The 16,652-nt window shown below is 45.6% G+C and overlaps 1 protein-coding gene across 1 annotated transcript in view; it reads right to left on the bottom strand.

Moving 5' to 3' along the window:
* Positions 1-16,449, bottom strand: part of LOC144148073 (stearoyl-CoA desaturase 5-like) — a 43,518-nt gene extending 27,069 nt beyond the window's left edge. Inside the window, exons 1-2 of the mRNA XM_077679671.1 lie at positions 16,315-16,449; positions 2,265-2,439 (exon numbers count right to left, since the gene is read on the bottom strand). Coding sequence (XP_077535797.1) covers positions 2,265-2,430 — 166 coding nt within the window. The 5' untranslated portion in view covers positions 2,431-2,439; positions 16,315-16,449. The remainder of the gene's footprint in view (positions 1-2,264; positions 2,440-16,314) is intronic.
* Positions 16,450-16,652: the final 203 nt, after the last annotated feature.

Below are 16,652 nucleotides of genomic sequence, written 5' to 3'. Positions count from 1 at the left end.
CTTTCGTATGGGTACAGTTATCTAGATCGGTGGGACATTACAGGCTACAGGTCAGCCCACCAATTAACTGAATGCGTTATTTAAAAGTTGAACTTGGTTTTGGACTTCTGGGTACGTGCATGGCCGGGCTAGAGCAGCGGCGCGCGCGCGTTTGTAACACAGGGCGCGCCTCCGCTCTGGCCCGGCCGTGTTACGTGCCGTTAGTTCAGATGTATGCCGCTCCTTTTGCTTGAAAAGAAAAAAAAAAGGAAGAAAATCTTCGCTAACAGATTATCACCTCCCTCCCGCCTCCTTGACCGTGATCTTAAGTGATACAGAGACACCGAACCGCAACTGGATAAGGCTCAAGGCCATTGCCGCACCCTTGACACGTCGCGAACGGCCGGCGAATTAAAGGCGAGCTGCGATAAAGAAAACGCTGGCCAGGCAGTGACGCAACGATAACCAAGCGTCGGCTTAAAATCATGTGATCATAAGCACTGCGTTACTGGGTGCACGAGGCACGCAAGCATCGCCCCGGATTTCTTCCCGCCTTTCTTACTCGCCCCTACTTGTGGGGTTGATATCCGATAGCAGCAGCTTATTTTGAAGGGAAAAATGAGAAATGGTCCCATTTTTTATTGGCTGTACAGCTTACACTCATCAGACGGAAATCGATCAACGAGATCGACAGCGTCAGAGTTGTTCGAATATGGGCCCACATTCCCAGAACTGTTCACAGCGCGTGATACATCTTAAGAGCAGCTTGCGACAGGCAGTGGCTAGGTTCCCGCGATATGCAGCATCATAGCCAAGCCAGCGGCGCGAATACTGTTGCGAATTTGCGCCCTGGTACCTGGAAATAAGACTTGAGTAAATTTCACCAAGGAACGGGAAAGGTTTTGTCGGCTCGATTAGATTTTGTTTGAGAAGGTATGTTGGTATCAGAAGTTTTTAGTAGTAACGCGTTTTAGCTTATTAACAATTCAATCATGAAAATACCTTTGCAACGGTCGCCAGATTAAAAAAAAAACATTTCTGGGGTGGTCATTGCATGTGAAATGAATTGGCAGCGGCAGTTGTGGCCGTTTATTAGCTATTGAAGGAGCGGAACGTCCTGTACTAAAACGACAGTACTTAGCGCCTCTCCGGTCACAGAGAAGGGTGATACGGATGTCAACAAGATATCTGAAGTATTTGCCATGATACTGGGACGAGAAGAGGTGTGCCTATAGGTTACCATCTATAACGCTCACCAGGCTTAAGATACAGTTTCTCGATGGGTCATTGGAAGTAGTGTAACAGGTGTCAACACTAGATTGGTTGGTTGATTGATTGATTTATGGATTTATTGATTTATTGATTTATTGATTTATTGATTGATTGTAGGGTTTAACGCGCCGACGCAACGAAGGTGATGAGGCTCGCCGTAGTGGAGGGCTCCGGATTAATTTTGACCACCTGGGGATCTTTAACGTGCGCCGAAATCTCGTAACACGGGCGTTTTTGCTTTTCGCCTCCATCAGAAAAGCGGCCGCCGCGGCCGGGAATCCAACCCGCGACATCGTACTCAGCAGCGCAACGCCTTAGCCACTGAGCCACCGCGGCGAGGTGTCAACACTAAAGCCTTTCGTAAGCTCCCCCATCGCTTTGTATTATGTATTTTCCCCCTCCCGTTAGCATTTTTTTTTCTTTTTTTTTATTCACGGCGTCACGCCCAGACAGGACCCTTTTAACAGGTGGCGCTACGAATCGCCTTGCTTCGTGCGTCCTTGGCCGATGGATTCAGTGCACGTTGGTATGGTGACGGCAGCGGCCGCGGTTCCCAGTGAGGCGCGCGCGGCTTTTTTATTTACTTTCTTTGCTGAAAAGCAGCTGAAACGCATTTTTTTTTTCGTCCACACGCAGCTGCCTGCAGCGCGGAGCACTCGGGAGTTTCCAACGCCGGCGTCCCGCTCAGGCAACAGCCTCTTAGCGGCTGACAAAACGCGACCTTCCGCTCATGAAGACTGGAGAGGGCGATCTCTTTGAAAGTTAGACGTACTGAACACATCCTGCTTCCGCATTTGTCTGTTTGCAACAGAGTTGGGAGCGCGAAAGTGGAGGAATTTGGCGTGCCACTGTTTCACGCGATGCGAGCAAGAAAGTGCATTTTTTTTCGATGACCACATTTTGGGCGAGTTGCTCGATTGCGGAAGACGACACCGCACTACTCGAACACAAGCAGCTGTGGCATTCATGCAGGCCCATGTGGTGCCATCACCCAGAAAAGAGGCGGGTCTCACCGGCAAGCACAGTCTTCCACTGCAGGACGACAAAGACCAAGTACAATCCGTAGACGGATGTCAAATGGAGGCTTCCCATGAGGATCACATTGCGCCACACTATCTCCATCTTGTGCGGCTTCAGGGCGGGCAGCTTCTCCGCGACCGCCTCTGTCACGGTCGACATGGCTCCTTTCTGCACACAATGCACGCGATGTCAGGGCGTGAGCAATGTGGGAAAGACAACGATGTTTAAAGTAACGTGTCTCGTCACGGGTAATTTACCCCTGGCTGAAGCACCGTCGATTTTCGCCCTGTTTAAACCATGTATGCCTGAACTCAGTCTCAGTGGCATACGCAAGATTTTTGGGGGCTGGGGGCATAAAGAAAAAGGGGAGATGAAAGAAAAAAAAAAGTAAATAACAAAACAAAACCACAAGAACTAAAAATTCCAAGCGAGTAATTTATTGAAATTAAAAATTTGGGATGATACCGTACTCGGCATAACTTTCCTCCCGCTTCGTTCATTTTTCCCCCAGTGCGATTGCAAAATGGCTGATCGCCGTTGTGAGAGCATTCATCTAAGCCGCATACGATTGGTGCGTATGGGTGATAGCTTGCCACAAAAATAATTATCGGTAGTCATTACGATAGGTACACTAGCCTCGTCTGTGTCCGTCTCCTCTTCTCCCCCCCTCCCCCAACCCCGGAATCGAAAATTTCGGGCCCCCAATACCCACCCCCTGCGTACGTCAGTGCCTGAACTTCTGGAAATCAGAAAAACTGATTTTTCCCTTCTGTTTTTTGTGCAATCGTCAACATTAATACGTTGAAATACCGGTAATTAACAGGAATAATTGTTCTTGTGATCACAGAAAGAAGAATAACCACTCTATTCGCATTGATCCATCAATATAGCTGACCTGTCTTTCTTCCCGGCCCACCAGGCAATGTCACCCCTTTAAATTTACCCCATTGTTCGCCCGCACAAACACTCATACATATTCATTTTTCCCGCGAACAATATCCGATTGGAACAGTCTTCCTGCCTCTGTGTTCACTTCGCCTAATCTGCATGCATCAATTGATCAGCTTTTTCCCATGTAGAAATGTTTTGTCGTTTGCCATTCTTTTGTTGGTGTTTCTAAGATAGAGTTTGTATAATTACATTTGCCTGATATGCTATGTTTTCGTCTTTCCACTCCTGCTTGGGCCTAATTCTGGCCTGCCGTATTGTCTAAATAAATTAAAAAATTAAAGAATTCACACCATGTGGAGGTCTTTCCATTGCAATGAGCACATCTTGTGTGCTTGCTTTGAAGGATCACTGTGTGGTCAGTGCGGTCCAATAGACTTTGGGCTTACAGTCGAGGTTGCCGGACTTTCTTTCTCGTCCATATGTATGTCACTATGTTAGTTTAGCATTGCGGACGCTACTAAGTACGCCTACAAATCTGATACAGCGACGACACCCAGTGCGCCTAGCATCCAACATGTAGAACACCGGTTTGACGGACGGCAAATACAAATCATTTTCCTAAGTGACTATAATGTTTTCCGTACATGCCCGTTTAGTCAAGAACAAGTGGCAAAAATCTCGGCAAGATCAATAACAATTTGAAATCTATTTTACTCACATTTCCTCTAGCGGACTAGCACTGGACTTCTCTCAGGCAGAACGACCGGTTTTCGACTACAAGCAGGTGGCTATGTCTGTCCCCGCGCTAAACAAGGCTTGTCCGCGATAACGAAGGCCTCATAAACCCACGCCATGTGGCCTTCATTTTTTTTATTTCAATAAAGAATGTTTTGAGTTATGAAAAAAATCCGTATTACATGTGGGACATAGGCGTATACGGGTTCGAGGCCCTGCACTCATAGTTTTTGTACGCACTCGTCCCGACCGTAAAATCCTGACAGTATACTTTGCCAATGCATTCTGGCCGGCGAGCTTGTCACTTGAGCAATAAAACATAATTCAGCAGGGCAACAATACGAGACACGAGGAACAGGCCACACAAGACGAGCGCTATGCAGTAGCCGACCGATTTTTCTGACCTGCAGGAGAACGAAAAATAGCCCGAATAAAAGAACAATCTGGAAAATCCGCTAGTCGAAAAAGCGAATTTTATTTCATTTAACTATGACTGAAAAAGTCGCGAAAGGTTCCTTGCCTTAAATTCTTCCTTTGTGTGAGGACGTCCGCTTGCATCTCTGCGAGCGTTACGTTTTCTTAGTAAACTGGCCCCGTATGACTCGTTTCCGGCTTTCGAGATTGCTCCCGCCGCAGACTACATGCAAAATTATGGCCTCCAAGATCAAGGTTGGCTACCCAAGCGGAAGTCAAGCCAATCCCCATCCAATCCGAAGCTAGCCAGGTGGCTGCGGATTCAAAATAGCGTCGTCCGGGACCCGCACCGTGAATCTCTTGCGGAAAAGTTTGTCCGGAAAATGGAACTTTTGACTTTATTCTGTCCGAAATATCCGTTGTTCATATACATTACTTCTATGGAAGAAATGGCGGTTCCCCGGGAAAGTCCGGAATATATCCGGAAAGTCCGAATTTTTCGAGTTCAAAAAAAGGGCGGCTACTGTACATCAAATCGAGTTACAAATGCACACGCACGCACATGCACACACGCACATGCACACGCACACGCAGACGAACACACACGCACACGCGCACCAGACGCACACACACATGCACATGCACACGTACATGCACACCCACGCATACACACCCACACACACATGCGCGCACACACACACACACGCTCGCACACACCCACACGTACACACGCACACGCTCACACACAGGCACACGCACCGCTCACACACACGCACGCACACACACGCACACGCACAGCGTCGGCTACAGCGTCGCGGGTAAACTGCCTGTCGCGTCCAGAGCACGACGTCAAGTGCGCGATCCGAATCGCCGAGGAAGGAGCACTCTGGTTACGTTTTATGTGCACAATTTTAAAAAGCAGGAACTTTCAACTAGGAATAGTCGCATAATTTCTGAAACCACTTTGCTGTACTCCAGCCTCCTTTGAAATCGGCTTCGACACTGCATACATGCATTGGTGGGATTTCATTTTTAGGTTCCTTATCAGCAGTCCTGTACGCTTTCCAGTAGCCCGATAAAATGGCTCACATTAAAAAATAAAAAGACGGCGATTGGCTCCCCTTTCTCTTTGCCTTCTCTTTCTATTCCCTGCAGACCGGCGCCAGTCCGTATTCGCCCACTCCCTCCTACCATTCCCGGCTCTACCTTCCTGTCCGACACAACTCGTAACTTGGCGTGTTGCCGTCGCTACTCGGGAACGCCCACGCACTCACGGCAGGAAATAATGCCCGCTTTGAAAATCAAGCTGGCCACAAAAGGTTTGTCTTATTTTGGGGGATAACTTCTACGAAAAGCCAGCTTAAATACATTTTATATGTTGAGTGCTTTTGCTGCAAACCCTAGTTATGTAATTGGCAGCTGGGACTAGTCTCTGACCTCCTGCGGATATTCTGCAGTTAACAGCATAAAAGCCATAAAATTCTTTTAATTCCCTTCAGGCCGGGTTCAGACTGTTGCGGCAACTGTCATAATATCTTTGAAGAATGACGTCATTTCACGTCTCAGTCAACCGAACTGCTTGAAACGCCGTTTTCTCACGTCCATAGCGCACGAAATGGCTGTTACGTCGCTAGTCTGAAAATAGCCTCACGCTGCAGTCCGATGCGACAGTTGCAACGCTGACATCGCACCATCTAGCAATTACCTGAATTCCACACATGTGTTTGCCACGTGAGTGACGGTTCTGAAATACAGATTTTATTTCTTCGTTCATCAGAGGACAATGGCTGCTGTCATAGAAACTAAAAAAATTGTTCGCCATCCCGTCCTGCGAAAGTGGATGTCCAGCAAAGATTAATAGATTCACAGATTCATAGATTTTATTTCTCTCAAACAAAGTACAGTATGAGAGAGGACACAAGGGACAAAGCTGCAAAATGCAGCTTGAGGACCCCTTATGCCCCACACAGCAGCGGTGTATTGAAGCACAACTTCGAAATTCAAACAGGTGAAAAACATTCTACACTAAATTCTGTAACACAATTTTAAGTTCAACATGACTACAGAATTCAAACGAGTGATAATATTGCATACCTAAACTCTGTTACACATTTCTAAGTTAACAGATTTAAGCAATTTCACACAATTCTCATGCCACAATGTAACCGGCAACATATACATACGCACACATGCATAAATATGAATCGCGAATTCACACCAGTCGTTTACATTGTACGGTAAAAATATTTGTACAGATGATCCTATTCGGTCAAAGGCTCAAAAAGACTGCTCAGCTTCATGAACGTTCTCCTGGAAAACAATTTAAGAGAAAAATAATTGCCTTCGAGAATATTTAAATACTTTGGCAAATTCCATGACAAAGGTTGTGTGCGGTATTTAGTGGAACCTAGAGGTATGGTCCATGAAATGGAGTGACGTACATCGTAGATAGGTTCATGGCGCACCAACCGAAACATTCTTCTACAGCAGTTTTATTAATTCACAGGTGTCTGAACGCATACAAGGTAGTCAGTCTAATAATCGGTGTGAGCATTCCACGGTATATTAGTTATCAATGTTATTGCTCATTTTTGTACAATAATAAGGCGATTTTTATTATGCTATGTCGTCGCTCCCCAAGCCATGTGTCAGTAAGTAATCACCGGTAAATTGTACTAATTATAAATTAGGAGTTTAGCTTGTGTGTTGTGTGGGGAGGATTAACCTGTGTTTACATAGCACACCGTTTAACCTGTGCATTTTTGATCTAACGTTATCAATACGTATGTCCCAGTTAAGCGTCTCGGAGAATACAACGCCGAGAGATTTTACACTGGACACGATGCCAATGCTGTTATAACCTAATAATTGAATACCAGTTCGTGTTAACTTTAAGACGTTTCAATTGCACCAGTGATGTAAATAATCTAAAAATTGGTTTCCACGCTGTGATAACTTGGCTGTTGTGTTTTCTGTGGCAAGCATTGTGATATCATCAGCGTAAGCTACTAGATGAGCAGCAGGAGGGGTATGAAAAATATCATTTAAATATACCAAAAACAAAGCTGTTGTAAACCACTACAAATGACGACGGAGGATGGTATGTAATGTTTCTCGTCGTCTCGACGGGCTTGTCGCTTGCGCTCGGGTCTAAATAAGGGTACAGAGTATCGGCACTCTTTTCTCCTATTGTTCCGTGCCGCATGATCATTGGTCAGTTCGCATTACGTGACATTTTTTCAGCTCTGCGTCTACGCGCAACGGACGTTGTTCCGAATGCGAATCAAAGATAACGCGTTTAACAGCATTTCAGCAGCAGAAGTGTGTCCAAAGATGTCGTTTTGCTGCATCTTCGGTAGTGTTGTTAACGAACGACCCGGTCGGATTTAACGGCGAGGCCGTAGATGCGGCAATCTCGAAACACAGATGAACGCCAAAACGGCCGCCGTTGCTGACTGCCGTGCCTCAGTGACGGTACACTAATAACTTATCTTCTGACACTACGCTCGGCTTCTCTGGCACCTAATGCTGGGTCCTGCCTAGCATGCGCTCGGTGTCTTGTGCAAGAACTGCTATCACTACAACTGCTTAGCCTTCAAACATAATCTGCAATCATAATCTTTACCAGGAGCACATGGTAGGGAGAGGGAATAGTTCCATTGTTCACAGGCGCCTTATCATCTATAATGCGCTTTCGATGCTTGTTTCGTGTTTTTTTTTAAACGGATACTTATATACTGTATACCTCATCAGCCTGACGCATGCGTTCGGCGTCTTAGGTGAGAACTGCTGGGTCCTGCGTGGGTTTTTTGTTTACGACACGAAATTTCCCGACCAACTATCCAATAGCGTCACTTTAAAATTCCATCACAATTTCACCGCTCACAGTTGTCGGTCGCCGCACTGGAACGGATTGCTCGGACAGGGTGGAAAATGCGTAATGCATAATGGCTGCTGCAGCTGACTTCATTCCTAGCTTCGTGCTCGATCGTGTTGGTCATGCGCGGCTGAGCAGCCGCCCAGTGTACAGTTGACGACGTTTCTTGAAGAAACTATGCAACACTTCCGATAAACGCTTACCTTTTTCCTTCGCACTACGAAAGATATACGTAGTTACCACCAGCGTGGAGCAGCCCTGCGTGATTTTCTCGTCGCAGCAGATAAGCCTTCCCTTTCTGCTTTGCTTTTGTGGCTTTCTTTCTAAAAAGGCTATCGAATGCGTTCATGCTGCAACTCAAGGAAAGTCAGCCAATAGCTGGCACATCGCCGTAATGACATAATTCGAGCGGTCGAAGAACGTCAAGACGGGAAAAGAGAGAAAAATATTTTTAAACAAGTTTCAACGTTATCTGATGTGCTCAGAGCAGTAATTTTTGGCTGAGGTACTTTGCGACCCCCTCATCTAAGTACTGCATGCGTTGGTTTGCTACGTTCTGCAAGCATTTAAAATTTCGAAAAAAAAAGGTGAAAAGGTGTTGCAGGGTCGCTTTAAAATGAGCCGTTTAAAATCGCCACTTTGGGAGGCCACATTACTCAAGCTTGGTGAGCTCGCGGGCTTTTTTATCATGGAGGCGGGGATTGAAGCAACGTTGGTATCGTATTGCACTGACGTCTATGGCATTAGGATACCCGGAGCGGCAGCAGAATAAAAAGGGATTTCTATTCGAACCTGGCAGCAGAAAGTAAGAAGCCCGGGAAGGGCGTGTGCGTACGCCTGGGAAGAAAACGAAAACAGGGAAATGCAATGAGTTTGCTGCTACCTAACAATGCCGTATAGGAATAACGGTATTATCAGAAACTGCGACCCCAGTTACCTTTGGCTCGGTACCAGCAAAGGCGTAGTCCCAGCGTGGATTTTTGTTGCTGTGCGCTTGCTGAATTGGCCAAAGGAAGCTATAATATCTGTTTCAATTTCATAACTTAAGCGTTATCACCAAGTTCTAGGAGCGTACGCAACTTCAGGCAATAATCTCGCGACGATCATGAGTACGTGCGCCACCACGACACCATTCATCATCATCATCATCACCAGTCTATCTACGCCCATTGCAGGGCAAAGGCCTCTTCCATTAATCTCCAAAAATCCCGGTCCTGTGATAACTGCGACCAATTAATCCCCGCGAACTTCTTGATCTCATCAGCGCATATAACTTTCCGCTGCCCCCTGCCCCGCTTGCCTTCTCTAGGGATCCACTCTGTTACCCTTAATGACCAACGGTTATCTTCCTTCGCATTACATGCCCTGTTCGCACACATTTCTTCTTAATTTCTACTAATATGTCCTTAACACGCGTTTGTTCCCTGACCCACTCCGCTCTCTTCCATTACTTCTGTGTTATTTGTTGCTTGAGTGATTGCACAGTGCCAACAAACGTTCGACAGAATTGACATCATTTCTGCGAATGGGGCTGACGCGCGTTACAAAGAAAAAAAAAGAAGTGACAAAAAATCCATTTAAATAAATACTGCCTGAGGATTTTGGTTGCAGAGAAATGATAGAAAATATGCGTAGCAATATAAGAACTGTAACCGGGAAACGCAGAATGCACACCAATCAATCAATCAATCAATCAATCAATCAATCAATCAATCAATCAATCAATCAATCAATCAATCAATCAGTTCATTGACCTGTAGAGATTGCCCTTAGTCTTTGGGGTTGGCGCACGAATAAAAGCACAACAAACAAAACATGCTATTAAAATGAAAGAAGCTGCCAGGATGCAAAAAGAAAACCCAGATCATCATGAAGATAAGTTACCCCGAATATATATACTCACTTGGACGATCATGCAAAGTAAGAACAACGAGCTTAAACGTGGACATCATACCATGCAAACAGTAAACCATTAGGCCAACTTCTATTATAGAAAAATAAATTACATCAATGGAACAATGAAAGAAATATAGCATACTGTTTCCTAGAAAAGATTCAGGGTGAGGTTCTACTATGCAAGGGCCTGAACTGAGCAGTTGGAGCGAGCCGTGGAAATTACTGACGTCTGTAGAAAAGGAGATACAAAAAGTTCTCTGCACACTGAGGAGGTGGCAGAGCTTGTTACAGGAGGCCAAAGAAAAATAAGGCGTTTTCTCGCGGTTTGGAAAAGGACTGGAGCTGAAAAGTTCCGTAGAGGTAACTTTCCTTTGAATTCATTAAAGGAGCCATGAAGAGAAAATGCAAGTTGGTTTTATTCGAAAGATTTCGTGTTTTATAGTGCCCCCAGCGCTTGTCCGGATACAAACGGTGCTTTATTCACTGAGAAATTAAACAATTTAGGTTAAAATTTTGATTTTCCCGCTCAATCGTGCGTTTTCGTGGTCCCAAATGACATCACAGGAACCGACCGCTCTGCAGCCTAGAGTCCCTTCATTCACGCATCCGCCGTACAGGGCAGAGACACGTATACGCTGGCGCCGCCATTTTTGGTTGCTCGCTCGCCGCCGAAGCAAGTCATTGTGTCAAAACCGCGCTAAAATTATCGCCGCAACGCGGTTTACTGAAGAAGTTTGAATCATATTGTCTGTTTCGCGTTGCTAGGTCTCGTGGGAAACGAAAAGAATAACGCGTTGAGCCCGTTGGCCCAATTGCGGCGGCACGGGACCGTTCAAAGGTTGTCTCCACCCTGTACAGCGGTGATGGTTTGTTCCCGCGTTTCTTTACGTTCCGTAACCTAGATGGCGCCACCATACTGTGGCAAGCGTTTGGTTTGTTTTTGCCCGCATTTAAACCTGGCTTGTTTTTGTTCTGGGAGAAAATATTCGTTCCCTGAAACAGTGCTCGCTCGACAAATGGGGTCACGTAAGATACCGTTGCTTGCGTCAATCGGCCAGTGTCGTCTGAGACAACCCCAAGCCCCGTAGTGCTGTGCAGCTAAACCAAGCATGCTGTGCGCAGTACGAACAGCAGAACGCATCAGTACTTCTATGTTTACATGTGCTTTCGTAACTTCCACTGTTTGTCCCATCATTCTTATTGCTTTGTAAGGAATGTGCCCTAAATTTAAGCGCAAATCGCTCGTTCGTCTAGTTTGTAAGCTCTACCTAATTTGCGTCTGCTTCTGCCAGCCTCCGCCAATCGCAGAGCTTAGCTCATGTGACATCATTTCATTTCACATAGGTTCTGTTGCGGGAAATGAGCTGGTGGGTCGCATGACCATTCCCGTTTTTCCTAATTATGTAGCTTATTTGAGCGAAGTTTACGTTAAAAGTGGTGTATGATTCTAACGAGACAATCTTTTGAATGAACCAAACTTGTGTTTTCTCTTCATGGCTCCTTTAAATAAAAGCAATATAAAGCAAGCCTTCTCCTATCTGCGTTTGTCTTGGCGGCGTTCCCGAGCCTAGTGGTCCTGCGTCAGGACGGTTAGGTTTGCGGGGAGAAGCGTTGTCAAAGAATCGAGAAGTACTTATTTCTTATACCCATGCCACACGTACACGAAAAATAACATTAAGTGTTTAAGGCCTTAAGATACCGAATGACATTATTTGGGCGGGCCGTGCTACACGCGAAAACGCAAAGGCTTAAAATGTGTTTGGCATAATGGTGATAATGACCAAAAAGAGAAATGCACTCATATTTTAGAAGTTTTTAACCCCGAGAAAAACGTATTACAAGAGTTAAAAATGTTTTTTGTGAAAGAAAACGTTATGAGAAATACTGTTTTTTAAAAAAATGGTGTGAGCTGTTTCTAAAAGTGGATTCAGCAGCTGCGGTCGCCTGCCAGCGGTAGCCAAATCCGAAAAATTCAAAACGACGAGTAGCACGATATTTTGCCTTTTGCCGCTGTTTTAGTAAACGTCGTCTTCTTCAGAACTTCGCCACCAAGAGTGCGCAGAATATCGTCTTATTTCGATATTCAGCTACGTTTCCACGTGGGTTTGGCGCACGAGAGTTTCGTTGGTTTCATTTGGTGCCCATCGAGTTCGAGAGTAAGCAGATTTGAAGGGGATTCACCTGTTAACATATCTATGGGACTTACTACCTATTACCTACGGGCTTAAAAACCATCGTGTACGAATAGGAAATGTAATACTAAATGCCTGCAAAAGTTCACAGCGGCATTGTTTGCTTATTTTAGAAATATATTACTTCTTTTCTGAAATAAATACAGAAAACTCTCACTTGCTAGACAGTTAACGCAATCTAGTGAAAACTAAATAAACCAAAATGTGATTCCTAGCTGTTTGTTTTTTGTTTCAACAACGAAGTGATATATTTCTGAAAGACCCAAACTAGGTCATTAGGAACATGTCTGTGTACTCGCGAACATTTTCAGATTGGTACACGATGATTTTTAAATCCATGGGTCACGAAGGTGTAAGTCCCATACGAATAGGATCGGGTGAGTTCCTCATAAGGCGTTCGTGAAGGCGAATGACTTGTGCGAAACTCCCTAAACCAAAAATGACATTACAACGAATGGAATTAGACTTTCGCGTCCAGCAAAGAATTAATGGCATTAAAACTTAAGGTATCAAGCACTTAATGTCAATTTTCGTGTTCGTGTGGCTTGGGTATTACCTCATCATAAGCCGCACTTTTATGTTTGTACGTGCCATTCCAGACAACTGAGGCATATTCCAGAACAGGACGACAGACAGTTGAGTGCAGACTCAAGAAGAACCCACCACTACGGGATTCTTTAAACACCCTAGGGTCGAAAAGCTCGCATGTTTGGTAGACCGAGCGGTTTTCAAATTTCGGGGGTTTAGCGCGTTGACGCTACACCTGGGCTTTGAGGCGCGCTGTAGTGGCGGGTTCCGGATTAGTTTAGACCACCTGGGGATCTTTACAGTGCTTTAAAGTATAACGACGTCGGAATTTGAGGTAAAGTATGATCGGAAACTGTGTACCGGCAAAGGGCGGTGGTCAGTTTTAAACGTGTACGATAATACGTGGGTTTTCGCCGCGTTTATTATAAATTTGTTGTATTCGCGCCAGTGTCTAAATGCGTCGATGTCGCTTTGCAGATGCCCATAATCGCTAAGACGCAACAATTTCTTGAAAATGGTGATGTCATCAGCATGAAGTAAAAAAAGACTGACTTGTGCCGGCCGCAGCATCACGAAGAAATAAAAGAAACGGGGAGGTGTCTGAGAAGTGTTCCCTGCAACACGCTACTTGAGACGCAGTAACGATGGAACTGCCGGCATTTAATATTTACGTAGAGGGTCCGCCCACGCCAGTAACTTTTCAAAACGCAAAGAAAAGATTTGTCTATGACCAGGAGGATGCAGTTTTGTAATTAGCAAGTGAAGGACGACGTCAAAGGCTTTGCACAAATCAAAGAACGTAGTGTCGAGGTGCTGAAGACAAGAATAACTATCGATCAATCATGTTTATTTAATAATAATAATAATCATAATCATAATAATCATGCATTTCTTAACGTTCCCAGGAATTGGCATTGCGACTTTGTACTGGCCAACAAAAGGAAATAAGAAGGCAATAAAACAAAATAAAACGAAAACAAAATAAAACAAGCCGGAAGCAAAATACCGATTGGCATGCAATAGAAAAAATATTCATACAGGTCGATAAGGAGCACATATTTAAATACACGTGTAGATAAAAACTAAGAACCTAACACCTAACACCTAACACCTAATTCCTAACACCGCCTACATACGTGACAGGCCTCAAAATAGGTCAACTGCAGCACCGGATAAGAGTTCCATCAGACGGGGAGATGAAAGACGTACAGCAAACCACGTACAGCAAAGTAGCCGAAGACCAAAACGCCTTGATAACAGATTCTATATTAGGAAAATGTTGTGGACTGAACAGATGAAGTGAGCGGTTGAAAATACTAACCTCATGTCTGCACAGTGAACAGGAAAATTGTGCCTCGACAGGTGTAGTAGTAGTAGTACTAGTAGAAGTAGACGTAATATTAATATTTATAATATTTCATTGGTGCCCGAGCCTCGCAAGGTGGCCTCGCAAGAGATATCACATGTTACAACTTAATTTGATTGACACCTGAAGTGTATATATCGTCACTGAAAAATGGTTTTGTTTCCACGTTTGTGACTTTGATATACAAAAAAAAATGCTTTTGTCGAAGACAGCCTTCGTAGGTGTAGTATCCTTAACTGCATCAGCAAAGCGCCCACAAAGCGCCAGTGAAGTGTTGCGGGACTGGATAAAAAGTACGCCACTTCAAATAAGATAACTCTAATAAAATTTTCACAAAATTTTGCTACGCCAGTGACTTGTGGGACACGATTGGAGACGCCGAGCTAGGCAGAAGGGATCTTTCTTTGTGGGTGATTTGATTAAAACGCGTTATTAGTAATTTCCGCCCCGAACGGGGCTAAGGGCCCATGAAGCGGCATATGTATTTTTGTGCACATACAACGATCCGCCGCTCACTCCTAGTTTCTCAAGCAGCTCAGAGTATCCAGTGCGACGGCAGCCGACGTACTGCGGCCGACGAACGGCTGCCATGCCATTGTACGAAGAAACCTGCGCCGCCTCTGGCAGCGATCCAAAAGAAAAATGGATAAAAAGTCTGCTCCCAGACTAGCAGGCGTCACATGGTAAAAGGGTAATATATAAAGATGGTGTCACGTTGCTGGGGTAGGTTGAGATACGACTTCCTGCTGGATTTCTATAGAGGGCATCTCTCTCCATCTATGCCGAGAGGAGTACTCCAAGGAATGCCCCGCACCCTCGTTATTTGTGGCACTTCGACGACGCAGTAGCGCAGATCTCGTTATCATGAAGCTAGACAAGGGGCCGCTCTTCCGCTGCTTTAGGTTTACGCATATATTATTCGCTACGTGTAAAAAAGGGAGAATCCTGCTTAAGCTGCGAGAACCACTTTTGTAAATTATTTGGACGTTGCGGTACACTCGATAGAGCAGTGCTAACAAGCTTTTGTTGGCTGTTAGCACAACTCTTACAGAGAGCTCCCAGTTTTAGTCCACCCCAGGAAAACGTGAAGAAAATAAGCCGTTTCCAGATACGAGGTGCGGAGACGGGGATGCAGACACAACACAAGCTTAACCTCAAAGCAAAGTACATTCACGAGTTCGCACTGTTTGGCGCGGAAGAAAGCGTGAGGCACTCACTAAGCAATGACATCAGGCAGTGAACCCAGGTGCAGATTTTTCTGCGATGTGACCGCTCTATTCAGTGTTACGTTAGGTATTGGTTGGAGGTTTCCAGTCTTTGAGAACAGCGTTCTTGTGCTGCTCATGAGGGCAGGCTATGCTGAAGCACATGACTACTTTTGGGCCCCAAATGAAGTGCGCTTGTGCGGTATATCCAAGTTATGTAAAAGACAGCATTGGGATGGCCTACGAGGTCAGTGGAGCCACGGGAAAAAAGTATCCCGTCAACACCTAAAGTCGGAGAAACCCGCGGCCTTATCAATTTTGCATTTTCTATTCAAGTGGTCTACTGCAGGCAGCCATACGAGTCCGGAGTGGTGTGCGAGATGAAATATATATATTCTCTGCCCGAGTTCTTACTCCTTGGCTAAAAGCCACCGGCAGCCGTCCGATGTGGCGGTATTTGATGAACAATGACGACGCGAAGCGTTGAAGATTTTCGACGGCAAACGGGAGAAAGAGCTGGTGAATGCTATGCTGGTGAAGCCTTCGGGTAATAAATAACGTAACGCTGCTAATCGGTCGGGCGGGTGGTGCTCTTCCTTTTAGAAAACGCGCCTGCTGTGGGTAGGGCCGTAGATCATGGTCACGAAATCGTTATTTTACACACCCGAATTCCTCGCTAGTATTATGTGGCGCTCATATCTGTGGCACTTTCTTACCAACAACGACGTCAACGCGGATGCAACGGTACCTATCTCAGTAGTCAAGATCGTAAACCGCTAGTGTCTCAGTTCTTAAATGAGCTGGCTGCGCCAACAAACTCTGACGCACTTCTTGCTTCCTCGGCGGGATTAACAGAATGCACGGCTGCATTTGTCACGCCCGATAGAACAAAAGGCCGCATCTTCAACCGGACAAAGTAAGGGGCTAAGTTCAACTCACGTCAATGTATGGAGCCGGCCAATCGCTTGAAAAAGACGGTGAGGCGGGAGCCCTGCGACCTTGCTCGGCGGCGACTTATCTTCAATGTGCTCGCCTTCCCCCGGTCCTGGCCTCTCTGCACTTCGTGGAGAGCTCGAAGGAGGGCCCCTATTTACAAGGGCGACACAAGCGCCGGAAAAAGGCAGCGCGACGTGAGGCTGACGCAAAGCGGCAGGCTCACGTCGCCCACTCTGGCCGCCGTCGTCGTGCGCAATCACTGTCGTCTCATTTAGACAGGCCTATGCTCTAAAATGGGCATAAAAAAGAATTAGGAGTGATGCTATGAACCAGTATTGCTA

The sequence above is a fragment of the Haemaphysalis longicornis genome, unplaced genomic scaffold (genome assembly GCF_048455015.1).
Source record: "Haemaphysalis longicornis isolate Haplotype H1 unplaced genomic scaffold, Haemaphysalis longicornis Haplotype H1 scaffold_1, whole genome shotgun sequence".
NCBI classification, from domain to species: Eukaryota; Metazoa; Arthropoda; class Arachnida; order Ixodida; family Ixodidae; genus Haemaphysalis; species Haemaphysalis longicornis.
This window is presented reverse-complemented; position numbering and strand designations above follow the sequence as displayed.